Raw genomic sequence first — 26708 nt, forward strand, 5'->3', positions numbered from 1 at the left:
ATTAATATGCATGCACTGACAGTTGCCTGTTGTGCATGTGAATCACTCCCATGTAAAACTCTCTTCCTTATATACACTCAACTAACAAAGGCATGCTATTCCTTTCGTTCTATGTGCAGCCCTGGTGTATCTGATTCCCTGTCCTACAAGGAAAAAAATCATGCGAGAACACCTAATTAATCTTTTCAGGTGGAGGGACTTGGACAGGCAATAGTACTCTTTCATACACTCAGACAATGGTGCCTCCAGGCATAGTGGATAACTCATTAAGGCAGCAGCATCCAGGATACTGTAGGTTTTTGTTTGCCTTCTTTTGCTGTAGTTGTCTGCTTAACTGGGAGCAAATGGTTGTACCTTGTACGATACTTTTATGTAGTACTGCACGTCCTAAAGCTCCAATGTGGTCGTAGTTTTGGGTAGCACAATTCGTCTGGGTACTTTCAGTCGTCTTTCACGTTTTTCTTTTCCTTTCGAAGGTTGTTGGCTGTCCCAAGGATTTTTCCTAATTGTAATGAGGTTGCACAGTAATACTAGTACGTAAACAAAAGTAGAAAATAAAAAAAATATATGCATCAAATTTCTCATGTGGAGAAGTAAGGACCATGCTTGCTATCGTGTCTTCTGCTCGGTGTTGATTGCTGTGCTGTGCCGTGAGATTTCCTCCTGTACCGATTCTTCTCTGGGTGCATTTCATGTTGCATTAGCATACAGACCTGCTCATGTACATACGTTTAACCAACCACAACGAGATCAAAAGTAAAGTGACTCGATAAATTTGGAAGAGACTCCTTGGGTCAAAAGCAGCATGCTTTCAAGTGTCATTGGGCTAGCAGGTTTTCTTTCTTTCTTTTTTTTTTTTTTTTGATGTCCAGCAGCTTCTGACATGAGGCTGCACTGTGTGTGCCACATAGTCCACCCAAGATATTTGAGTTACAACATAGTCTCCCATTGGTTCATGTCCTGGGAGTTCAGGGTGAATTTTGCAAAGCTTACACATTTTGATCGTGTCGTACAAGTAGAAAATGACATTTCTGGTGCTTCAAACTTTGCAGACTGATAGTCATTCGCTTGAAGGAAGTTTTATCCATATTTTTTTCAAATGCTATCACTTTGTGGAAAAAAAGTTAGAAGCAAAGCAAATTCTCACCCCATGCATTTCCCATGGCCTATACCGCCCACAAGCCAGCATTTCTTCCTCTGCCTGCTTCACATTCACATCACCACGTATAGGTGGCGCTGCCTGGAGACGAAGCAAAACAAAAACCTATGGAACAACCAAGAACCAGATGGACCATACGCAGGGTTTTGAGGCAGCGCCACCTATACGTGGTGATGTGAACGTGAAGTAGACACAGGAAGAAATGGCGGTTTGCAGGCGGTATAGACCACAGGAAATGCGTGGGTTGAGAATTTGCTTTGCATCTAACTTTTTTCTACAAAATGATAGCACTTGAAAAAAAAAATATGGGTAAAACTTCAGGCGAATGACTATCAGTCTGCAAGGTTTGAAGCGCAAGAAACATCCTTTTTGTATTTTTACGAAGCGATCAAAATGTGTAACGTTTTCACTAAATTCACCCTGTAAACACTGCACCAGTTTGCCCTTGGTTAAGGCGGAAGTCCCCGAGTTTTTTGCGAATCCGGCAGATGCACGAAATTCAGGTTGTATCTCGCTATCGAGGTTTGGTATACAATTTTGCAGAAATATGATTCTTTGCTGAAAAATGCAATTTTGGTGCTGGAGAAGGATGGGCCTACGGCTCATGTAGTGCCTTTTCACATGCCACCTGTACGAGAGAGAAACAAACTTGCGTGTACGTGCATGTTTCACTTTGGCAACACTGGGTGAGCTCACGTCCGTCCCCGTTACTACCTTCATTTTGCTCTCCTGTCTTGCACATTTCTCACGGCGAAGCACGTAACGGCTAGACATTCCCGCTTCAGGGGAATGAGGATTCAAAGGAGCGAGTTTGCAAGTATGGTACTGAAGAGTTCCACAAAGTCAGGGGATTGCTTTTCTGTTGTCACTGTGTGAAAGCAGCACAAAGTACCTCTGATGCTTAGCCACAACGGCGTTTTGGATTTGTAGTCAGTTTAATTTTGTGTCTATGATTTTGCCATCATTTTCCCCGTCAGCTTGGGCATGCAAGCAATTGCTGTAGAAAATTGCAGGATTTCTAATTACCTGCCATAGAATTAGAGATCTGTCGTAAGAGAAAAACTGAGCTCTTATTCATGCATCACGTTACGCACATCATGTGCCAGAATTAGGGTTCCACATTTTCGGCATTTATTTCTTGGCAGATTTGGCAGGCTTTTTTTTTTTTCATTTATGTGCTTTGTCAAATTTTGCCCAATTCTCAGCATTTTAAAATGTCTGCGCCAAAATGGATGCAGAAAAATCCGCAGCTACTATAATCACTCATACAAGGAGGGCAGCTCACTAGGAGGACATTGAGAATGCAAAGAATTTCATTTCCTTTGTTGAAGGATTCCAGGTGTACTTGAACCACCTTGAACCAATTTGACACACTGATAAAAGTGCTACAGGGGAAGGTTCTTCCCTGAACTAGAGGGTAGCAGCTCTGCAGGGCGCCGTTCTCCACATTCCCCCTGGAAGCGAGGTGAAGGAAAGTCTAAAATGTGACGCTCGGTCGTGTTTGGCATGTTGCACCATATGCAAGAGTATAATTCAGGGTTTTTGGAATATTCCAAATTTTTAGAAAAATATTTGCTGGGCAATTTTGCATTTTTGGTAAATGCTGAAAATGCGGAACCCTAGCCATAGTACACCATCATTGTCGTCTTGCACACTTTCTATCAGAGCAGTTGCGTAGTTCTCTACGCTGAACAGACTGAAATCGAACCATTATTCATAAACATGGTACAACTTCCTCTAATGTGGCTTCCATTACTGTAAGTACACACCATTAGAACTCTCGTGAATGGAGTGAACATTTCTAATGTGCCACCATGGGGAAAGGTAGCAGATGTTGAGTACATGTAGCATCACCACGTACAAAATACAAGACTTACGATATGACAGCATGAATATGAATCAGTGTTCCGTTTTAAATGCGAAAGCTGTTTGCCAAATAGCTGACAGCGGACATCAAACCAGGGAAGTGTAACAGGCGTATTTTAGTGGTAAACAGTACTTGCATGCCACGGTGAAATTAAAAATCGTAGGCCACAGTACTCATGCTGTGTCATGGAGTCCATTGTGTAGGTATCTGTTTGCATGTGCTTCCATCAAGGGTTATGTGGGTTGAGACAAGCAAGCAACGGGTGTATCCTGAGGATCTGATATTTAGAGGCTGAAGTTTTCGGGAAATTTTTTTTTTCTGAGTTCAGGTGGTAAAAGTTGGGTAACTGAAAATGTGCACTAAGTTCTTGCGAATTCGGGTGAAAAAAGCTTCCAGTATGCTAAATTCGGGGAGAAATTGGGCTCAGTTACTAACTGTGGTGGTTTGGTACAAACGGTGATGTAACTGCATTTGCTGCCAAACAAGTAAGTTAGTGCATTCCTACAGACACCCTAGTGAGGGCAATTTGCCAGGTAAAAATCGGGTTTCACCCTAAAGAGGCAACTTTCCATTCACGGTGCAAATTCGGAGAAGAATCAGATAAAACGCTAAAACTTCAGGCTCTACTCATATTGCACTTCTTGCATGGCATTCAAGGCATATACACAGGGAATGGAGCCCTCAAAGCATCACTGATGTCACTGCACAACAGTATAGCCATTGCCGGAATTCAATACCAGCTGGTGATTTTCATTTCCATTTTTGATAACGGAGGCAAATTATGCATTTCCATTTCCATTAACTGCTCCAACTTTGGCAATGCTGCTTCCATTACCATCCCCTGCATGAAACCTCACTCCTGTGAATAACTTCATTTTGCCCCCTCCCCCTCTTATTCGCATCATCGTCACTTGGAGTAAAACCAGAAAAATCCTGACAAGAAACTTGGTAAATTGGCAGTACATGCACTGGAGAATACTAAGCACTGTGTGTTCATCTCAACTATGAGCAACACTCCGTTTTTTTCTTTTTCTCTTTTTCTTTTTTAAATCATGCTAAAAACCTGCTTTTCCAACAAATATTTTCAGATTTTTCTATGTTCTACAGCCCCTCAAATAAAACCAGATCCTTGCCCCCAATTTTCAAAGAACATGAAATCAAAGACATAAGGGTCCACAGATACATACCCACCCACACCACATATTACACGTTTTATTCACAAAATTCACTTTTGCTTTTGTGATAAACTTCTTATCAAACAGGTACTTTGGCTGTACTTAAGGACATGAGCATTTTTTTGTTAAAAATTGTTCACATGTGTGTTTTGTGTGTATGTATTTGTGTGTCTGTATTTCTGCTGTCCAAATAAAGATGTCCTTGCTGCTGCCAAGCAAGAAACATCATGTTCGCAGCAAAGCAATTTATAGCAGAGCTATTATAACAACCTGCGCTATTTAGAAAATACAATTCGAATTTAGTAAACAAGGAACAGCGTGACAGTACCTTGTTGGAAGCATAAACAAGGGAATCCAAATCAGCTTTTTGATGTCCACTATTTAGCTGTTTTCCCCTCCACCATTTGAAGGGCCATGTTTTTTACCTCTGCATGTATAACCTGCTGTCTCCAACTCTTACACGATTGCTTGCATTTGTTAGTTTTTTTTTTTCCTTTCTGTCCCTTAAAATAAGCGAGTGATTTTAAGTCCAAGCTGTTCTGTTTTCAGGGCAACATCCCAACCTTCTGCAACAAGAACTCCCTTTGCAAGGAGCACTATCAAGTCAACCAGGTAATTCACATACAGTAATTTCTGGTTCATAACGTGCGTGTTATACGGCTAAATTTGGCCTCAGGTTCCCTCCTGCATGGTATACGGTGGTGTATGTGGTACTTCCTGTGGTACTTCTGGCAGGAAGCTTTCACTCATAGGATGCCAGCAACTTGGTGGCAGAGTACAAGCTGCTTACACGTTACCATGACAGGGGTTAAGTACCATATTTACTCGCTGACAGGCCACACTTTTTTTTCCCAAAAAACATAGTGCCACTTAGGGGGTGCGTGCAGTACGCAGGTAAAAAATTTGAGAACCGGTGCTTCGTACATTGAAAAACGCTGACCATGTTACGATTTCCATGTTGCTTGGCGTGACCGATTGGTGCGAGCTTGAACTTGGCCATGTAGCTCATGTTTCGCCAGTCCTACCACTGCTGGTTAAAACCTGAACTGACTACTCCAAGCATGTTTGACAAAATTAAATCGCATGATCAACGATTGCTCTCCCTCTCCTCATATATTACGCGTCCACCTCACTGGTTGTCAACTGTGGCTTTGCTTCTCCTCTACGCCTCCTGATCCCCTACTTCATTCATGTCGCGCGGGTGCTCGCTACAGTGCCTCATGTTGCACAATAGAAGCCAGCTATGCCACTAAAGTCTGGCAGCTTTCTACATGCGGGGGGGGACCAAAATTTGGGTGCGTTCTATATGCGAGTAAATACAGTGCGGTGTGCTGTGATTTCAACGCACGATAAATTGTGACTTTGCTCATGACCATGCTACAGGTTTTCCCGGCGATTTTAATCCAAGTGCCAGCGAATTTAATCCACATGAAATGCAAACTTTATGGGGCATGGATTGATTTAGCTGGCACTCGGATTAAAATCGCCGGGAAAACCTGTAGTTGTCTTGTGACGTAAACACACGAATTATCACCATGTGATAGTTCATCTAAACATGATCCTTGTTTTCTGAGCATAAGCACAGATTGACTGAGGTTGTGTGTGCTATATGCCGATGCTAGTTATACTGTGTATACATGCACAATTTATTAAACAGATCTAATGAGAGGCTGATTGTCAGGATGTTATTTCTGATGATGGGTCCTGTTATGGGTCGTATTAGGTTATTAACTTTTTTTTTTTTCTTTGCTGTTCTTATGAGTCTACTTGTGCTGCCAGTGCGACTCTTCTGTTCGGGATGTTCACCCTTGGCATTTGGACAATTTTCAGGTTTAACTATCTCAAATGGTGTTTGTACAAAATTTTGATATCTTGAAACCTTAGTCAGCAAAATGCAATTAGCCAGCCACAGGTTACCGAAGCTTGTAGCTTCCCCTAGGCTATGCAGCTATCCTCACATAGTAGCCCCGTGACTGTGCGTGCTAAACCAAGCCGCAAGAGTCGTGAAGTTCTACTATTCTACCAGTTCCACAGCGAAGTGGAATCGTTCCGCCTTCTGCTTTTTCTACAAAGAACGGGCAGTCCTTGTGTACAGAAGTACAAGTTTGCTTGAGGATATTTAATGCATAGCCATGCACTTCCTGCAGCAGAGAGCATTCTAAGACCTGTGTTTGTTCTGTGCAGCTCCAGAGTATTGGTGTTCAATTGCATACTTTGAACTGGACCAACAAGTCGGCGAGACTTTCAAGGTTCCTTCGTCATTTTCTGGTGTCATAATAGACGGCTATGTAGATCCATCTGGTGGAAATCGGTTTTGCCTCGGTGCACTTTCCAATGTACACAGAACAGAAAAGAGCGAGAAAGCAAGGTAATCTTATTCTATCAGTGCAGTATAGAAATCTTATGGAGAGAGGCTAGAAGGAAAGGCGGGGAGGAGGATCGGAGGAGAGCAAAGAACTGGGCTCTTCCCTCTGTCAGTGTATGCGCCCGGAGGCAACCATATGGAATCAGCCGAGGGACTGTCAAGTATTTTTAGCCCATGAAAGCAGGCGCAATTCCGAAAACAGTTGGCAACGCTCGCTCCACTGCTTCCGTTGGCTACAGATTTTGTCACTGTCTGCCCCTATCCAGGCTTGTAGCCAATGCTGGTCGAGCCTGCGGCGGCGGCGGCAATCGCATCCCCACATGGCGTCCGTGGCGTGTTTATTTTTATTTTCAAGTCTTAGGGTTTCATGGATTGAGACTGTGTGTTACTGCTCCAGAAACCTCTTTTGCGTTATGATTGGTGTGTGCTTACCGGATTCTTTTTCTTGCATGCGCTGCGGCAACGCAGGCCGATTCAATATGGCGCTCCCCTCGCCCGTACGTCTCAGTTCAGAGGTTTCCTTCTGGCATACTCCTTAAGATTTCTGTGCTGTGCAGGGATGCTCGCCCTCACAAAGGAGATTACACGCATTTCTGTATGATTAATTTTTCTGTATTGTTTCTGTCTTTGGGAAGGCTGCACATAGGGAAAGGAGTGCAGTTGGACTTAAGAGGAGAAGGGGACGTGTGGCTGCGGTGTTTGAGCGACCACAGCGTCTTCGTGCAGAGTTACTACTTAGACCGTGAGGCTGGTCGTGCTCCCGGCGATGCTGTGCACAAAATCTACCCAAGTGCCTACATCAAGGTAGGCACTCCTCTGATGAGACAGGATTAGCTGTATTTTAACAAACCAATGGGTGCGCTAAGTAGGTGCATCCCTCTTTTTTGGAGCTTCCAAATGGGGAGTATGAGACACCTGGAGTGGCCACTTAACGCCGAAGAAACAGTTTTGGGGCACTACACTGCTCACTGCTCACGCAGTGCACAGACTGCGGCGGGGTGGCTTTGTTTGGGCGACACCGGTTATTAGGACATTTTCTCGCAATGGCAAATGAGATGTAAACGATGGAGATTTGTAACTAATGCCATGTGAGCAATTTTGAATGAAGGTGACTGCTTGGCGTGAACGTGCCGGCATTACAGCCATTCAAACTAATTAGAAGTAATTTTCTGCCAGTGTCAGACCTTTGCACCTGGTGAATCCCGCGCTCAACAGGAAATATGTCATGCAAAATGCCTCAAGTCCCAAGCGCTTGTCGTCTGCATCGGTGCACCCGTTTCAAATGGGAGCAAGAAAAACTGATTGGTGGATGACACTCTGGAATGTGCCAGTGGCGCATTGCTTAAGCAAGTGAAGTACGAAACACTCGCGCTCCAGGCGCCTACTTAACGCACCCATTGCTGACATATATCATTTCAATTTTTAATGAGTAGGTAATTGATCTCAAAATGCATTTGGGTGCAAAATTCTGATATGATAAACAGTATCTGACCTCCTGAAAAGTGTCCATTCTAATCCAGATGTGCCTGTACATATCCATTAAAAGCAGTATAGTAATATTGAGGTCCGGTGCATCAACTGGATTGCAGCAGTGCTTTTATAATAAGTGTGTCATTACCATTGGCTGTAAAGCACAAAGGTTCCAAAGAACTAGCAATGTGATAACAGCTGTTTGACACTGTTTAACCTGGAATAGATTTGACTGTGCATTTTAGCCATTGTGGCCTTTTTGTTTTTTTACTTTCTGTGTTTTGGCTGAGTAGTTCTCCATTCATAAATATTTTCATCCACACGAGCAAATTTTCTCACACATCTTTAATAGTGTGCATACTTTCAAATTTGCAAGGTCTAGATGTCATGTGTGCTCCTGAGCTGCCTGTATCACAATGACTGCTGTAAATTGAATAGCTGCTAGCACAATTTTCCCACAATTCTCATTCCATTCATGCATGCTTACGTAACGCTTTGCGGATGCATACAGGTTTTTGACCTGCGCCAGTGTCACAGCCAAATGCAGCAACAGGCTCAGACAGCTCAGGCTGCTGCTGCTGCTCAAGCTGCAGCTGTAGCAGGCCACATTCCGGGACCAGCATCAGTTGGAGGCATTGCTCCTGCCATCAGTAAGATTTGCAACCTAGCACACTGCAGATTGCTTTGAATGTGTTCCAACGAAACCTTGTATTCAGGTCTCTCTGCGGCAGCTGGCATTGGCGTGGATGACTTAAGGCGCCTGTGCATCCTCCGACTAAGCTTCGTTAAGGGTTGGGGCCCCGACTACCCACGCCAGACCATCAAGGAAACACCATGTTGGGTGGAGATACATTTGCACAGAGCTCTGCAGCTTCTCGACGAAGTTTTGCATTCAATGCCGATTCACGACCCTCGGCCTCATGACTGAATAAAACACTTTTCGCTGTTGACACTTGCAACTGTAGTTTTAACTTATAAGTCATTATTTTGTTGATTTGAGCAACAGCTCTCCATTTGTACCCCCTGGACCTTCGCATGTTGTAAGTCTCTGTAATGGTGCTAAAGGTGTAAGTACGCATTGTGGTACATATGGCAGTGCAGGTTAGTCCTCGGCCCAATATTGGACCAGTATTGGCAATACCGGCGCAATATTGGTCCAGTCTTGGGCCTACATTGCCAATATTGGGCCAACATGTTGTGCTGCTTGTGTCCTTTATGAAGATTGTGTGAGTTGAAGTGCCATGCAGCTGTGAATTGAAAGAACGTAGCATACGAACCACCGACACACGTGAGCCTCAGTACACAGAAAACGCAGAGTAGTAGTACATTACTGTAAAAAGCAATTGCATGTGATTTTTTTTTTTTTTTTTTCACTTTGGATGCATTGTTAAGGCATACATCTCTGAAGTTATATAAACTACAGCCATTGCTTTAGAAACCAAGAAAAATTTGCCAGAAATTTGCTTTCAGAACTAAGAAAAATGAGGAAACACACATGCCTGCATATGATGACACGCTTTCACAAACTCTTAAGTGGAAGTGATAATTCAAAATGAAGTATGTGTATTCTCTCGATTGTTATTGCATCACTACGCTACTTGACCTTCATGTTTCAGGTGTTGTGCTGAAGATAAGTCATTGTTAGTAAGCTGTTATTTATATTTTATGGAGATTTGATGTTTGATTACGTTTACTGAGTTTACTGTGATTGTAGTGTGAAGGCTACATAGCATTTGTTACTGTGCTATGTTTAGAATGCAGCTTACGCTGTTCTGAACTGCCTACCTAGGATTTTTGAAAGCGTAAATAGATTGTATATTGTGTACAGAAATGTGTAGAGCAGAGGGAGAGAATATGCATTGTCATGCAATGCTAAGGAGATATGCAGAGTCAGTCACACATAGGAAGGAATATGCAAAGAATAGGTCCAAGAGCACACAGTCTATGCTTGCACAGTTTTTGAAGCTGCATTTGTCTGGACATTGAGTCCGGTACCTGTAATCCCATTTGTGGCACAATTGGTATGTTCTGCTTTATACCCTGTTGCTATTTTAGTTTGCCGTCTTTTTCTGTTCTTTGAATTGTGTGGAATTTTGTGTAATTATCTCACCAGGACTGGTGTGTCTACCAATTACTAAGGCCCTTTGACTTTTCCATGAACATGCGCGGAATCTAGAATGTATCTCGGAATTTGGGGTCTTGTATGTAATTTCACGGAACTATGAATCTTGCGAAGTAAGACAGGGAGTACAGACAAACTATGAATCTTAACCGAGGAACAAAGCTTTGGTGCCAGAGATGGACGTACAGCTCGAAGTACAGTTAACTTGAACGCGCCTCCGACCTGCGGAGCAGGAAGAGAGTCACCCTAGCGGCACTTAGGCAAAGTGAAGGGAAAGTGTGTTTAGACTGTTCCCCTTGTGCTGCGGGGGTGTCCGCCTTGCCGTGAGCTGTTGACTCGGCACTGCATTACCATTGCATCCTTGCGATATCGGCCAGCATACACCTCTACATAATCGCCGCAAAACCAAGCAAACGTCGTGATGATACCAACAGCTGACGGTAATGTGATGCCGAGTCAACAGCTCATGGCAAGTCGGACACCCCTGCAGCACAACTGGAACAGTCGAAGTACTCTCTTTCTTTATTTCTAATGAGCGCCGCTAGGGTGGCTCTCTTCACGCTCCACAGGTCTTAGGCGCGTTCAAGTTAACTCTGTTTGAAGCTGTACCTACGGCTCATAGCCTCCTTTCTTGCACCACCTAACTGAGAGGAAAATAAACGTGTAGCATGCATCTTATGTTAGCAACACTGGTTAAGCTCACATATCCCTGTCTTTACTACTACTGTTTTGCTCCGATTGGCGATATCCCATCTGGAGTGTCCCTCAATGCACGGTGGCTAAACGTTCCCACTTGAGAAAAGAAGGGTGCAAAGGTTAGTATGATACTGAGGACTTTTATTAAGGCGCCTGATTATCTGCCGTTACAGTGTTAAGCATGTCATGCTAGTGTTAAAACAGCACAAAGCACCATGTGGTGCTTAGCTACAACTGTATTTTGGATTTGTAGACACCTTAATTCTATGTTATGCAAGTTGATAAGAGATTTTGTATTTGTATGTCTCCATCAGCCTAGATGCGCAAGCACTTGCCGCGGAAAATTGCAGAATTTATGATTCCCTGCTGCAGAATTTGAGATTTGCCACGACAGAAAAATCACGGCCTTACCTATTACTGAATGATGTGGTTTGACTTGTGCATTGTTTTCTTAGTACACCCCGAGTTTACCTAATGCACAAAATATTGCATGCAGGTGGAATTCAATTCTTCAACTTCAGTTGCGTAGAAAATCTGACGGTGTTGTTGCAAGTTTATGGCAGTCATTGCCATGTGCGTGCTGTATGAAGCCATCCTCGTTAACTCTCCAATCTTGACACAAATTTTATGCATGTACAGCAGTTTTAAGTGTGCACTGTTATCATTACCTAACATAACATCACAAAAGAACCCCGTTTCTCCAAGGAAGGTGCAGTGTCAGTGTTGAGTAGGTCTACTGTTGTAAATGAATCAATTAGTACCTAGTGTGTTGTTATAATTTCTTTTTCTTTTCCTTTATATGATATTCTGCAGTACGTTCCGTAATGTTCCATGATATCACTTTACATGTAAGTGGACCCAGTAATGTACTAGTTCGTTGTGGTTAGGAGGTATTGGGAAGTTTTGGCTACGTTACTTGACTCAGTTTCGATGGCTGGGTCTGTGCCCCCTGTCTGAGTTGGTAACAGTTTTCTCACTAGGAAAGTGCTCATCTAAAGGGAATTTTTAGCTTGTGACAGAGGTACTTCCTGAATTGAGGCTTCTCATGATAATAACACTAAACAAAAATTATCCTGAAGTCACCGTATGAACACAGCATGCTAACTTGCAAGCTGCTAATTTAATGGGCAACCCCATACAGAAATGAAAGGGATGTAATGCTATAGGAGCAGATATAGCAGTGAAAGGTGCATGGAGCAAATAGTGCCATACGTTATTACGCATTATGCTAGAATCTACTGCAAAATCTATGAGAGAGAATCTATTACAAAATTGTTAGCCACACAGAAACACTGATACTAGCAGTCCATTTTTGGACAGGCCACATGTTTCGAGTGCATTCATGCTCAGACACATCTAAGGGCGCCCATGTCCTTGAAGGCAAGCACACAGCACAAGGTAGACTGCCCGTTTCAACTGGCAGTAAACGTGCTGTGTGCTTGTTTGTTTCTGACAAAGGCATGAGTGACTTGAACCAACTTCTGCTCTGTTCTTCTTGATTACGTCAAAGATGTATTGATCTTTTATCTCCCAAGTTAATCAGAAATTGTGCATGACACAAGGTTCCCTGTTAGTGTGAATTGGAGTGCTGTGAACTACATTGTACACTTTGTAATAATTGCCATTCAGTGGCATTTGATGTAAATACCATTTATTTACATGTTACTGGCCGTATCGTACTACTGGTCATGAAATGCCTTGTTCAAGTAGCGAGTAGTAGCATGATGATGGGTAGTTAATTTCACACATTGTCCCTAACCAGAGCTTCCTTCATGTCTCCTGCAGAGCCGTTCTGGTCTTCTGTCTCAACATATTTTGAGGTACACTCTTCGGTATTGATCAACAAGAGTTTCATCACAAATTTGACCGATAGAAATTCACATATTCTGGATGCTGGGAAGTACCGTTAGTATAGGCGTGTTTGTACAAGCTTTGCAGGCTTTGTCAATGAATGGCATCATGACTTACTCAGTGTGTTCGGACAATGTATCCAGAGGAACAGGCTAAGACGTTGACAGGATGCTGCTGCAGACTTTGTGGTGTGGCACACAATAATTTTTCTTCGCTTGCATTCTGCATATCTGTCTTTCTTAAGGGCTGTATATGTTGTTTGTAGCTTGTGAAATTGCCTCTGTTTCCCTTTTGTTACCATTCCATCTACGAGATCAAGACAATACTTATCAGCGATTTTGTGTTAATTGTCGCAAGAAATATAAAAAAATATTGATTTTGCACTGTGCTAGCTTCCTTTTTTTCTTGAATATTGATATGGACGCACACATATATTTTTTGGTGGTAGGGTAACATTTTACAAGAAGGAATTGCTTGTACAACAGTAAATATTCTAGCCTCACAATGTAGGAGATACTGGGTCATCAGGGTGTTAACAAGTCCCTGCAATAACTGTTTACATGAAATTTATCTACCTGTACTGACTAGTATAGTGAAATGGCACAAGCTTTCATAATTTTTAGGTTTGTCATAATATCCTGTGATTTGTTATTTTTGTTATGTGCTTTTGTTTTGTGCTGCTTTTCTTTAGCCCAGCCTTTCTTACCTTTTCTGTCTGTATGCCACAGCAGTGTGCGAACGCCCGTCCTTCTGCATATCACGTAAAACGTTATTTCCTTGCTTGCTTCCTTTTGGAGCTGTAGCTTATATGACATGCAATACTGATTGTAATATTTTTGCGCTAAATCTTGTATTTTATAACCTCAAAGTGCTTCTATCTGACAAAGGTGCTTCACTTTTTCAATACACTTTTCTGTGACGTTGTATAGTCAACAGTGATGCAACATAGCTGTGCTCGAAGACATTACACGAGTGTAGGGTTCATATTCAAACACACCATGCCCTTGAAAGAGAGCACGTTGTCTAAGGTGCTGTGAAACTCACCTTTTTAAATGTCTTGAGTTTTTTTTTTTTTTTTTTTCGACCCAAATTATTGTGGCGCGAGTCGATCTGGTCGTTTGGTTAATGATCGACCCTTCAGGCCTTCCCTGTTTTTCTTTTTTTTTGTTTTGTTTTTTTTCTTGAAGAGCCTGCACATGTCTGTGAATAAAAATATACAGTGTATCTCATGCTACATGTGTTTGTATGAGAATAAAATGTAAGTCCACCAGCTCACCAAACACTGATTAATTGTTTTGTGGCACGAAAACCTGAGTGGTAGAGTCAGTGGTTTCACTAGAAGCTGTTCCTTAATTATAAGGTATTTTATGAGGTTGCTGCTCTATCACTTGGCACGTAGTACTGCTACTACCTCCACTTAGTGCAAAGGATTGCCACCAAGCCCTCATGTCACCCGATCAGTTCGGAAACTGTGTGTTTATGGCAGGGGCGGATCCAGTCCCTTGCGGGGGGGGGGGGGGGGGGCGCACTTTTCGCACGCGCTTTTTTGCGACAATCGAGCAGGCGGGGCTAAAGCAGCACTTTTGCTAACTGTTTTCGACTATTTCTATTGCTATACTGTGCGTAGTTTTTGTGGGGTCTGCGGTTATTTGTGGAGGACTTCATATGATTCTATTCATATGTTTCTTCTATGATTCTGTTTTTAAAAAGTGAGGTTGGCTTGGCAATTTTCAAACTTCGATTGAAAAAATTAATTCCCCTCAATTGAAAATTGTTCAAATGCTTCCTAAATGACGGTAAATGTTTCCAGAAGGTAAATGCCGAAAGTCCCACAATCCTCCGGCGAATACGTCACCAGTTCTTTTATCACTTTCCGTGAAACACCCTGTCCTTGAGATCAGCTTGAGATCGAACTGTGTCGCCGCCATGCGGCTGCTCCATGAACTCCCCTTAGTGGGGATGGACGGCTTGAGCCGGTGGTTTCGCTGTCGTAATCGTGCTCGAAAACGTGCTTGGAAGGCTCAGTTTCTAGACATTTAAGCTTTTCAAATTGCTTCAAAATTAGCGAAAATGAATTAGTGGAGAACTTTTTTGAACTTGTCTTGTTCCCTGCACCAGCGTGCTTAGCGGCGAAGAAAGCTGCAGGACGTATATATGTTCCAGTTTGCTCATTCCACACGATCTTCGTGATATTTGTCACTGCGGTTCTGTGTGTCAAACAAAACGAAAAGAGAGCTAAGGTTAGTGGTGTAACACATTCTTTTATCATGAGTATAACGATGTCAGTTATTTATAGAATGGTTTCTGTGCTAGCAGTTCGAAGTTACTTCGTATAATGCTCAGTTATGATATTCTACGCGCACTAAACACAAGTTGTATGGTATGTATGGATATATGTGGAACGCGTGGAATATATGAATGCATGAATATACAAGGCGTCCCAGAAAACGTGTAATTGAATTATAATAAAAAAAAACTACACCACCTAGAGTCATGCGGTCAACGGCATTTGTTCTTGCTAGGTTTTTGCCACCTCCAGATGTGATTGTAATGTAACGTAAGTTTAATCACGTACATTTTTGCATACTGAACTCGGAAATTTGCCAAGTTGAGAAGCTATCCCATTGTGAAAAATAGCCGAACATCGTGCTTTACGCAGCACCCGGAGCATAGCACGCGACGAATTTTTCAGCGCAGTCGTTGTGAGTCAGACTAAAGGAGGTTGGAAACCTGGCCCACACCGGGATAGCAGAAAGAGAACACAGACTTATCGCATCTGGTTTCTGCTGGGATCATGCCTTCCCTTTCCCAATTTCAGGAACTGTCACCTTTTCTACTATCACTCTGTGGGCTGTGTTTCCAACTTCCTTTCGTCGGACTGACAGCGATTCCTCTCAAAAAGTCGTCGCGAAGTATACTCGGGGTGCTCCGAAGAGCATGATGTTCAGCAATTTTTTCCGATGGGATAGCTCTTCAATGTCCCTGTCAATTATCATGAATTTGAGTAAATTCCGCACGCTCTTCACATTGGTGGGGTAAAAAGTGACCTTTACTTGGCAAATTTCCGAGTTCAGTTCGCAAAAACTTACATAATTAAACTTACGTTACATGACATTCGCACCAGGAAGTGGCAAACTTGCAAACCCTTGTCAGAATAAATGCCGTTGACCGCATGATTCTAGGTGGTGTAATTTTTTTTTATATTAGTATTAAATTCAATGACACGTTTTCTGGGACACCCTGTATATATGGCATGGGTGTTTTTTAAATGTGTGAATTTCAAGCTATCATCTCATTTCATCTGACCGTATTACAGGCTTGACTTTTATCTTTCACGTGCGTGATCATTGGAACACACGCATTCAAGTAAAATGCTGTCACCATCCCAGAACGTTCTTTGTAAAACACGTGTGTTTTGCGGGAGTGTGAATTAAGCACGTGCGTAACAGCGTGTTTCAGAATATACCTGACGCTGGAACCAAAAACCTAGTTTATATGCAGTTATTACCAGACCAGTAGCTCCCCGCACTAGGTCAAGTCCACCACACAGGTGTGGTCATCCCGTAGCATATTTTAGCACCATGTACAGGAGACGAATCAAACCTTGAACATCGCTCCCAGACTCGCACGACCTGAATAACCACACCGCTGTTATACGACGCAAAAATTATAGAGAAGGGCTTCAATACTTATTGGACTATTCTGCCCTTGTGTTGTATTCTTGCGCACTTGTACTTTAGATTGCCAAGACCAGTGGAGACAGGGATTCGTAGTCTTTTTTTTTTTTTTATCCTTGTTGTCTCGATGTAAGATAAAAGGGTCGAGGGAAAGACAGCTACACAGGCGACGAATAAATATGCGAGTGAGAGCAGCAAAAGAAAAAAAAAATCTCGCTTGAAACACGTACATGGCAGTGTTTCCCTTCGAACGCACACGGGAGATATTCCTTCCACAACTTCGCGACTTCAGCGTTTCCAGTGCAGCACTTTTTGTCAACTTTCACACGTTATCGATATGTGAGGCACTGACAGCGTCATTCCATCCTGAAACACTGCGGTACTCGCGTAGAAAAGCCTGCGCCTGCTGCACCGGTTCATACCTTATCCCCACTAGAGCTAAAACTAGAGTTCCGCCGCAGCGCCAGCCACAGTTCGATCTCGGGCGATATTCGCCCCGAGGTCGAACTGTAAGTGGCGCTCAATTTCCCCTCCCGTAGTTACTAAACTGTGCGCAGACCTGTACATGGTTAGTCTTTAATATTCCAACAGCATTAGTTTTGGGGCTTTTAATAATGGAACACCAGCGAGCCAGAGGCACTACGTACTCTCTCCAGTTCGCGCAACTTATTCAAACGCAGCAAGTTCAGAAGAAGAATAAAGTCGCACGGGAATTGGTTCCTTTGAACTTCGAAATTCTGACTGTACACGAACAAAACCTGCGTTGCAGTGTCACCACCTGTGGCCGCCACAGGATTACCGAATTCTGAAAAAGGATTCCGACATATGTGTCTTCGTACCTGCTCATATCTATTCTCCTGCCCATTAACACGTCCGACCTGGGAGCGCAAAGGATCATTACTTTATTCAGTCTCGACAGACAGCAATGCATTATTATGTGCCGGGACACAAATGCAGAAACGGGAGGTGACCGGGGTGACAGTTGTCGTGTGGTCGCGTGCTGTCGTCCGAGCGCATGGCAAAATAGCCAAATAGCCAAGATGAAAAACACCCCGCCAACTGTCACAAAAAGTAGCCCAATTTGGCGGTTTATAGCCCAATCTGGCAACCCTGGACTGAAGGCACCAATAGTACAAATCGGCCAAGGGTATGCTCACACATTTTGGTAGGAATGTACTAGTAGTATAAATCAAGTAAAAATCAGACACAGCGACAGGTTTAGAGAGTCATCAGCGAAGACGACGAAAGCAAGACAAGGAACGTCGAACTTCCAACCTTTTTATCATATGATTAAAGGTTAACTACGATTAAAAGGTGAAAGTTCGACGTTGATTGATTGATTCGGAAAATAAAAAGTGTAGACGTGAGTGGATTGTGTGTGGAGATACGTTCTCCGGCTGTCATTGCGTTACTTTTACTGTTTTTGTCGTCCTCGCTGTTGTCAAGTGCAAGTCGGCCCCGCTCGTCTCTTATGGCGAAATCGGATGGACATTTCATGGCAACAAAGCCTAGCACTCGGAAATTGCTAGGCCGGCGCAGGAGCTGGTACACGTGACCGTTGTCACTCGAACATGAGTGCCAGGAATGTGGCGGTTTTAGCAGCTAGGGGCATCGCCGTCGCTCGTATTCGGGTTCTGTAGCCTGCTAACACAGGTGGACTTCAACGTGCGTGTCAATGAGGGCCCTCGCTACCCTCGCGATGCGGATATGACGACACCGGATATAGTCGGGCAATCCACTACCCGGTCATTTCGAGGCCTGGCGGAAAAGTGATAGCTGGCAAATTCCTGGCACTCGAAAAGTGTCAAGCGAACACGCGAGATATGGCAAAACGGGAGGGAACACGCCGGATCTAGCAAAAAAAAAAAAAAAAAGTTGCTACGAATGACCACCCGGATTCGTCACTCATTAGTTAGAGAGTCCTCGGCTGTTACATGTCAGTGGCAACAGTTTTCTATCACTAACGAAAGATAAACTGCACGAGCACAGAACCCAATTGTAACGCCACGACCGTTAATGAAGCGAATATTTTTATATTCGTTATTTCTATATACGAATAGGTTTTTATTTTTTCCTCGGGGGCCACGCGGCCGCCACTTCGGCACCCCCAGAATAGGGCAAAATACCGCTGACGAAAATTATGTTATCACCCACGCTAAACAGCCTCTCGGTCGTCGCCGCATCACTTGAAGCAGCAGGCAAGGGAGAGAGAGCTCGAGGGCACTTTTCTGACGGCAGGACGGCAGCGCATGTCGTACGTCATCGCTCCTTGGCGGCACGTGACCAGCGCTTTCAGAGGCGTCATTGCTTCCTCTGCCGTCAACGCGGAGGCAGCAGAGAACCTGTTCTCTCGGCGCCCGACACAGATTCTGACGTCCGACCGCTTCGGCTGTCGGCAGAAAACGAAGGAGGACATGACACAGAGACTCCCGAGCGTGACAAGCGCGTTTGTGTTTGATTTAATTTACCTCGTTGAGCAGAATCCGTCCCTCTGGAGGTTTAACGATGAGCAGTATCGAAATGTTCCAACAAAGCAGATGCTGTGGGAAAAAATATCTCAGGACATGAGGGAAAAACACCCGGATGTCCAAGTAACAACAGGTAGGTGCGCATGCGTACCAACATCTTTGCCTACTGCTCTATCTTCGTATAATGTATGTCATATGCGCATGTTTATATTGTGAAATGAACACTCGTTACGTCTAACGCGTCTGATGCTCTTTCCTTAACAGATATTGTCAAGGCTCTTTTTGCAACAAAGCGGCGACAATATCAGGACGAACGGAGGACAAAATTGACTATACGAACCGGATCAGAGGCACCAGTATACACTGGGAAGTGGCAGTTTTATAGTGCCCTCACATTTCTTGACCAAAACTGCTCACCAGGGCCAGTGACGATTACTGGAGTGCAAGAGGTAAGTGCTTTTCGAATATTTTCGAATGTACACAGGGGCGGATCTAGGATTTTCCCGAGGGGGGGTCCGCTGCGGACAAGACCCACGTGCATGCTGGGATTGGTCCATTGAACTCTATGTTCAAGTCTGGAATTGAGGGGGGGGGGTCCAGACCCCTGACCCCCCCCCCCCTAGATCCGCGCCTGAATGTACATCTAGGGAACTTAGCAATAATTACACATTACGATCAAATTGTCAACGGCGATGGAGCTCCCCAGTCATAAACACAAAATAAAGCAGTTGTTATTGTTCAACATTGAATGAGGTCGCTCACACCTCAAGCTTTACAGGCTATATCCGGCAGAATCTGTCTGTGTTGTGTTTTTATCCGCTTTTCTTTGTTTGTGTTTCGCGAACATTGCCGTCCTGTAGCGAAAAACTAAAAATCGAGCAACATCTCACCCCACACATTTTAAACGGCTTCAAAAGCCGCCATTTTTTCCTCTCTTCAAAACCACACACAGGTGGCGTTGCCTCAGTATTCTGCAATATTCCAAGGGGAGACCAGCGCTGTAAATGTAGAGTGTACAGAGGGAGAAAGAACCACATCATAACCACATTGCGAGAGAAGCAGTATTTGACAACTCGCACGGACGGAGACACGAACGGGGGTGATTACGAACTATGTCACACGATGAGGAATTTCTACAGGGGGTCAGTGCAATGTGCGACTGACGCACGGGGGGAGGAAGAGATAACGAGACAGCCGAACATAGATTCTACACTGCAAAGGCATTGAGCCACAGCCGGAAGAGGGCACTGAACTATGGAGAGCATTGGGTCTTCCAAATGAAGATGCGGAAATATATGAGGAGGCTCTTCTGTTTGGTGAACTAAACCATGTCTTAGTTGTGGGTTGGGAGGGCAAAAACAGGAAGGACTCGTAAAACGACAAAGCAGTAATCATTCAGCCCTTTTAAATAAGTTTTAATGAACTTGTTGCTGACTAGGTGGCGCAACGCAACCGCCAGTCAATAAATTTTAATTAACCTGTTGCTGGCCAGGTGGCGCAACTCCACCGCATGCTTTGTAAGCGCGCGGGGTCACCGCGCATGACACGAGAGTGACGTTTCAAGGACGCCTTTGATTGGCTGGAGGAGACATGTGCTCGCTCCAAAAAGGTAAACACAGCAGCGTCCAGCCGAAGCGGAGCGGTTGAACAGCGAATACGGCTCTAATATCGACATCAGAAGTGTCGTTTTCTTTCGTGATGATCTTGGCTGTTTGAACCAACGTAAAAAAAAGTTGAACGTAGGAATTCCTGGACGTCTGTATTAGTTGGAATGCACGTGCTTCATTCAGAGATCGTTAGTACAGCGTGGAGGTTACGCTGTCAACCTATGGACGGATCCATCGTGCTTTGTGTGAATGCCCCAACGGAAATGGGAAATGTAGTCATATAGCACGCCACATTGCTGTATGCTGCAATCAAGGACGTGTCAAAGACTGACGTACTGCAACAGTATTTACGCCGCCCCAAAAGTAGCCTACCACTAGACTTGTACAGTAACCTGAGTAGTGTATCTAAGTATATTTTTAAAAAAGCCGAATTTAGTAATCGAACCGATGTTCCCGTTTGTCTTTTGGAACACGGAAGACAGATACTCCATCCAAGTGTCCATAAGACGTACTTATCACAACACGTACTCCACAACACGTATTTACCATTTCATCGATTAAAAACGATGAAAACACGAGAAACTCAGTGTGAAAGCGACCGATTCAGCTTGTTTACCTTTTTCGCTGCTCGCACGTGGTGCAATGGGCTTCTCCACGAATAGGAGCACGCCACATCACCGCGCGCGTCACTCCACTCTCTCCCCCTCCTCTTGTCCGCAGAAACTCACTTACAAAGCGTATATCCAGCCATCCATCCCTTCACGTTCTTTTTGCCGGCTATTTGCCTTCCCCACGTGACTCTTTCAACGCCCTCTTTCACTTCTCCGCGGCTTTGCTCCCTTCCTCGCGGGGACTATGCAGCGGGGAATTGCCATTTTTATCTCGTATATTCTGACTTTTCGGGCTTTGTTGGCATTTTTGGCAGATATGTTGGAGGGATACGAAAGAGCTTTGGAATCTGAGTCTGAGGGACCACGCGTGGCGTTCGTTACATGTGACAGCTACTTTATTTTATGATGATGATTGGGGCGATTCACTGCCATGTTAGTGAAAAGGGGCAATTGGCCTATCTGGCAGGTATTTGATTATGTACAGCACTTTATACTTTGCAAACACCTTGACCTTGATCAGGCTAACAAATCAGGCTAGCAATGTGCTCTTGTTGAAAACGTGACAGATTTATATATAATTCCTGGCAACTAGTAGTCGCGTAATTTAAAATGTTCCACCGTACATATGCATGCAGAATCAAGAGAACTATTTATGTGTATACTATACACATTCGTACATAAATGTTTCTTCGACATAAAAAGTATTTTTAATTCCAAATGTTTACATAAAGTTTGCATTTATGAAAATGGCCAGTGAGATTAATTACCTGTGACGGTCTTGTGTAGATCCCCAGTTGTTGTACTGTTCTAGTGATCGGGTACAGGTGGAACAGTGGACTTCGCTGCGGGTAATTACTGACCCTATAATTATTTCACTGCTACGGTAACTTTCGTTCGTTCTGTGTTGACCACAGTAACTGCAAATCGTATGCGAATGTAACTGCAAACAGGCATTGCATTTTCCTTATATTGTACTACTCTATTGAATTAATTTACTATAAAAACTGCAGTTACATGGTATTTATGGAGTGCATAGCGCCCTCGATCAATTTTACGAGGACATAACATTTGCGAAACCAATCATTTTGCTTGACTTCACTGAAGTGGACCCGTTATTAACTTATATTAAGTTACATTATATAACAGGTCATAACGAGCAAACTTATTTCGCATGGCACACACCACCGGTCCACCGCTTATGCATCTGGTCATCTGCCTCGCGACAGCGAGACGTCGCAGTCTAACAAATTTAATAAATAAACAATAATGATAATTCGCGGCTTTACGTCACAAGGCAACTATGATCATAAGCGACGCCACAGTGGTCGACCAATGGGTTAGTTTAATCCATCTGAGGGTTATTCCACATGCGCAGAAATCTCAGCACATGAAACACCATTTAACGTCCCTCGAGGAGACTGCCTTTCTCACGTAACTTGTATCCGGCCACCAAACTGCTGGTGTTCTCGGCCGGGCTCGAACCCTTGAGGTCAGTGGGCGGACACGCTACCAACAGTTCCACCGATGCCGCAAATGATAGAGTCGGGGAGGACGGCAGATACTGTCACGACGATGTCAGCGCCATTTGAAATGCGCGCGCCCAAGAAAAAGGAAGAGAGGACCGAGAAACGCGAGGAGACGTTGGAGAGTCGTGAGGGGTATGCAGATAGCCGGCAAAAAGACTCTCCCATGCCACCCAAAGACGGTGCCCTCGCTTTGTAGTCTTTTAAGCACTCAAGTTTTAAATATAAAATCTCGTCAGAATGAAGTGAGTCAATGACCGTCGGAAAAAGCAGATCTAGAGTTCGGACGAATATTTGATTTTTTATTTAAATTTGAGTTTTTATTTAAATAATGAGCGGCTCCAACTCATTCACACGGTGCGCAGGTTGTAGGCGGCATCGGACAGATACTTGTAAAAAAGAAAGTTCGTCGATTGGTGCACCGGTTCGGGAATTATTTAGCCCGGGGATTTAACTGAGACACCCGGTATAATTCACGTTCATGAATGAAAATACTTTCAATTAAACCGTCAACCGTGATATGTCGAGTGATATAAAATCTTGCGACATGCGTAGGGCACAATTTCGCATGAAAGAACCTCTAGCTATTTGTTTCCTCTGTGTGGGTGGAAAATTGCTAAGTTAGTTAGCCTTATCCCATCTAGTTTACGGAGAGCACATATTTACGTAGACTGTTGCACATCCCATGTCATCATACCGCGGCGCACATACCGCTCACTCCGTCGGCCTGCCGCATCCAAATCGGCGCGCCGCTGGGCCGCCCAAGAGGCGCGGTACTTCATTCGCGAATCCGCCCGTTCCAACGAGTTTCTTCGCTCCATCGACCCGGCGGTAGAGTTCTCCCCACCACGACGTCTCCAACGGCCACAAGAGACACTCCTCCACCGGCTGCGCCTCAACCTGGCATACACGTCACCGGTCCAGCGCATGATGGGGCGGCAGATCTCGGCCCTCTGCGACGTTTGCGAAGTGGTTGCGGGCGGACACGTCGCACCTCCTGCTGACCTGCCCCAAGTACACTAATCATCACGCCACCCTTTCCCGCTGCCTCGAGCGTTTCGGACACAACCAGGTGACGCTGGCCGCCCTTCTTGGCCCTGTGCCTCAGCACCAACAATGGGACGTCACAAGTGCTTTATTGCACTTTCTGAAGTGCACTGGCCTGGCCTCTAAGCTCTGAGATGCGCGCTCAAGGAGTCTCACCTTTTCTTTTTATTTCCTTTTCTTTCTTTTTTTCTTTTCTTTTTCTTAATGGAATAGCATGCAGACATTGGTCTGGCAGACCTTTCCTTTTAAGACCTGGTAGAATGCGCACAAAAAACACGGACTAGAAGAAGACAACACCAGCGCAACTCACAACTCAATTTTAATGTGACCGTGTCGTACGCTTTCCAACTAGCCCAACGTTGTTTGTTATTGCTTTCCTTTTAATAAATGTATATTTCCCCCATGTCATCATCACTTCTCCTTCATTTATTGTTGTTGTTGCATTAAGGAGACTATTCAGTGACTATTTGCAGTCATGGGAGTAAAAACTGGGGAGTAATTGCAATTTAGAGGGCTAGAAGCTGCAGTTACTCCCCGTTTGACTCCCCCCCCCCCCCCTTAGAGTGTGTCATACCCTCATGCATATGCTTCGAAATAAAAACACCCCGCTTTCCCAACTTTTCATGCAGCCAAGGCCACCTCAGCAGCAGCAGCCAGTGTCCGTTCACGTTAGTGAGCAAGAACATTCGCCCGTATTCTATGCCCTGGAATCCGTGCAGCCCGACGAAGAACAGGAAGAACGAATAACAGTTCAGCAGAACACGAGCCACAGGGAACAGTTAAACAGCTCGCCTGCTGTAGCTGCAGGCTCGCCGAAGCCTCCTCGGCAGCAGAAACGGACGAGGTGCACGGACGATGAAAAATGTGGCCAACAGGCTTTAAGCGAAATTGTAGCAGCACTCACCGCACCGCCCCCAGAGCCTGATGAATGCAGGTCATTTGGGGAAATCGTAGAGTGCCGTCTACGCCAAATGCCTGTGGCACTACGGAACTTGGCAGAGGTACGAATATTAACCCTGCTAAATGATATGACAAGCTGATTCTGGTTGGTTGGTTTCTTTCTTTTTTGAATCCGTGTGAGCGCCGCGAAGCAATTGTGGCTATAAGCGGTGTACAGGTGTGGACAGATGGAGAGAGGACAGCAGGAAGGAGTGGGGAACAGGAGTTAGTATGAGTCTTGGGCCGACTTCAGGGGCAACAGTGCCCACATTCGTCTGGAAAGTCTTCTTCGGAAAACCCAAGGAAAACCTCAGACAGCACAGCCGGTTGTAGGATTCCAACCCTCCACCTTCCAGTCTTCAGCACGGCCTTGGCTATGGTTGGTTGATGTAAAAGAGAGAAAAAAAAATCATGGAGATGTTGGCCCAACCCTACATTGGGTCGGATACTCCAGCACGCGTAGGAGGACGAGGTCTCGCTACCAAGGATTCTAAGATGATGAATTGTTCCACGAAAGTACACACAGAAAAATTGCTCCACAAAAAGGAGATCACAGAGTGGAACACGTGTCTCTACGTAGTTCGCGCCAGTCACCGAGTACTTTCTTGAGGCCAAGAGGGCCTCCGTTGTGTCTGTCCCATGCATTCCAGTGAACTTTACGACTTGCTGCGAATAGCGCGCAGCTGAGCAGTTGTGTCGAATGCATTGTTCATGTCTTGTACTGCATCAATCACGTAAATTCAATGTATTCAATTTATGTGTACATTAGCAAGTGCAATACAGTAATTCATTCACAAGTATTGTGTGATTGTAATGTCACGAATTAGATATAAAATAAATATGGAAGGTTTGTCGTCCCTATACGTGATGTCCCAATATATGACAAACGTGAAACTATTCAAGTTGCTGTGCCCTGTCAGCAGCTCACCGTACCTCGTCAAGGCGCTCTCTGTGTAAAACGTAATGGTGTACGTGTATCTCGGTGCGCTAGCCCGTTTTATATTATTAAATGTGCTCTGGCGTTCATTACATACAATAGAATAGAAGTAGAAAGCAAGGAGAAAAAACAACAACACAGCTTTGATCTATGTATTACAGGCACTTTTATGTTGTGGAGCAACTTTCAAATACTGTGTACCTTGCTTCCCAACATAAACCACGAATGCTCTAACCGCTGTGTTTAATTTCTTGGTAATTTTCCTGAGTATAATTTCATAGCAATTTCCGAGCGCTATAGGCCGTGTTGCCATGAAATGACAGGGATGGGCAGTAATACTCATATTTTGTATTATAATACTAATACGTAATACTTCCTAGAAATCGGTATTATAATACAGATACAAATACATTTCAAAAATGAGTATTATAATACATAATACTAGTACTTCTGTGTATTACACGAGTAATACTTGTAATATGCTTGTAATATACTTAACTTGGGAAGAAAAAAAGGAAAAGAACAGAAGAAATATACACACTTTGCGCATTACTTATCGAGACAATCATTCCCCAATGACGTTTTATTCGCGCTTACATTTTTGCACATTGCCTGATCTTTCCGAATACGATCACGTAGCGCTGATCAATGCGATCGCAGTGAACAACTTGCTCTCACTGTGGCAGAGCCCCGATTTCATCCAGTCTGAACGATAAAATGCTGGCTTATCAAAAGCCTGTGACTGTCCATAGCGCAACAGCGTAAAGGGGTGGCTGGCTGCACTGGACGCACTTTTTCATACTACAAGGGATTTTCCCTAGTATGACTCGTGCTTACGGATGCTGAACTGGAAGGAATGCGAGGAAACCTCCAGTAACCTCTGGCACCGAAGCCACTGGCTTTGGGATAATTTGGGGCAGGGGAACATTGTAATAGGAGCCTTGTTCGTGTTCAAATTATGGAACACGAAAAATTACTGAGAAAGTGCACCGGTGACACTTTGCAGGTCGAACTTACGACATTTGGGAAAGTATTACACCTTCAAAGGTATTATAATACATGTAATACCTCGTTTCGTGTATTATAATACAGATACAAATACATTTCAAAAATGAGTATTATAATACATAATACAAATACTCAAAAGTATTACAGTAATAGTATTATAATACAAAGTATTACTATTACTGCCCA

The 26708-nt window shown here is 44.1% G+C and overlaps 2 protein-coding genes and 1 long non-coding RNA gene across 5 annotated transcripts in view; 2 read left to right on the forward strand and 1 right to left on the reverse strand.

Moving 5' to 3' along the window:
- Positions 1-13215, forward strand: part of LOC135385965 (mothers against decapentaplegic homolog 4-like) — a 36672-nt gene extending 23457 nt beyond the window's left edge. For 2 of the 3 annotated variants that reach the window (XM_064615619.1, XM_064615620.1), the window contains 6 exons: positions 190-291; positions 4751-4813; positions 6386-6569; positions 7202-7370; positions 8548-8686; positions 8753-13215. In XM_064615619.1, the coding sequence (XP_064471689.1) occupies positions 190-291; positions 4751-4813; positions 6386-6569; positions 7202-7370; positions 8548-8686; positions 8753-8964 (869 nt within the window). In that variant the 3' untranslated portion in view covers positions 8965-13215. The remainder of the gene's footprint in view (positions 1-189; positions 292-4750; positions 4814-6385; positions 6570-7201; positions 7371-8547; positions 8687-8752) is intronic. The other variant, XM_064615621.1, reaches the window with a different exon arrangement.
- Positions 1-26708, reverse strand: part of LOC135385966 (uncharacterized) — a 54321-nt gene that overhangs the window by 13378 nt on the left and 14235 nt on the right. The window lies entirely within an intron of this gene.
- On the forward strand, positions 18719-25827 carry LOC135383965 (uncharacterized). The gene is made up of 3 exons (XM_064613236.1): positions 18719-18983; positions 19115-19299; positions 24268-25827. Exons 1-3 carry the CDS (start codon positions 18797-18799, stop codon positions 24676-24678), a joined length of 783 nt encoding a protein of 260 aa, XP_064469306.1. The 5' UTR covers positions 18719-18796; the 3' UTR covers positions 24679-25827.

This window comes from Ornithodoros turicata, chromosome 2, assembly GCF_037126465.1.
Source record: "Ornithodoros turicata isolate Travis chromosome 2, ASM3712646v1, whole genome shotgun sequence".
Lineage (NCBI taxonomy): Eukaryota > Metazoa > Arthropoda > Arachnida > Ixodida > Argasidae > Ornithodoros > Ornithodoros turicata.

Excerpts from the sequence above, each read along its gene's own strand:
- LOC135383965 (XM_064613236.1), top strand. The coding sequence starts at position 18,797 with ATGACACAGAGACTCCCGAGCGTGACAAGCGCGTTTGTGTTTGATTTA. Across the intron at positions 18,984-19,114 it reads GGATGTCCAAGTAACAACAG|ATATTGTCAAGGCTCTTTTT; the intron begins GTAGGTGCGCAT and ends TTTCCTTAACAG. Across the intron at positions 19,300-24,267 it reads CGATTACTGGAGTGCAAGAG|CCAAGGCCACCTCAGCAGCA; the intron begins GTAAGTGCTTTT and ends CTTTTCATGCAG.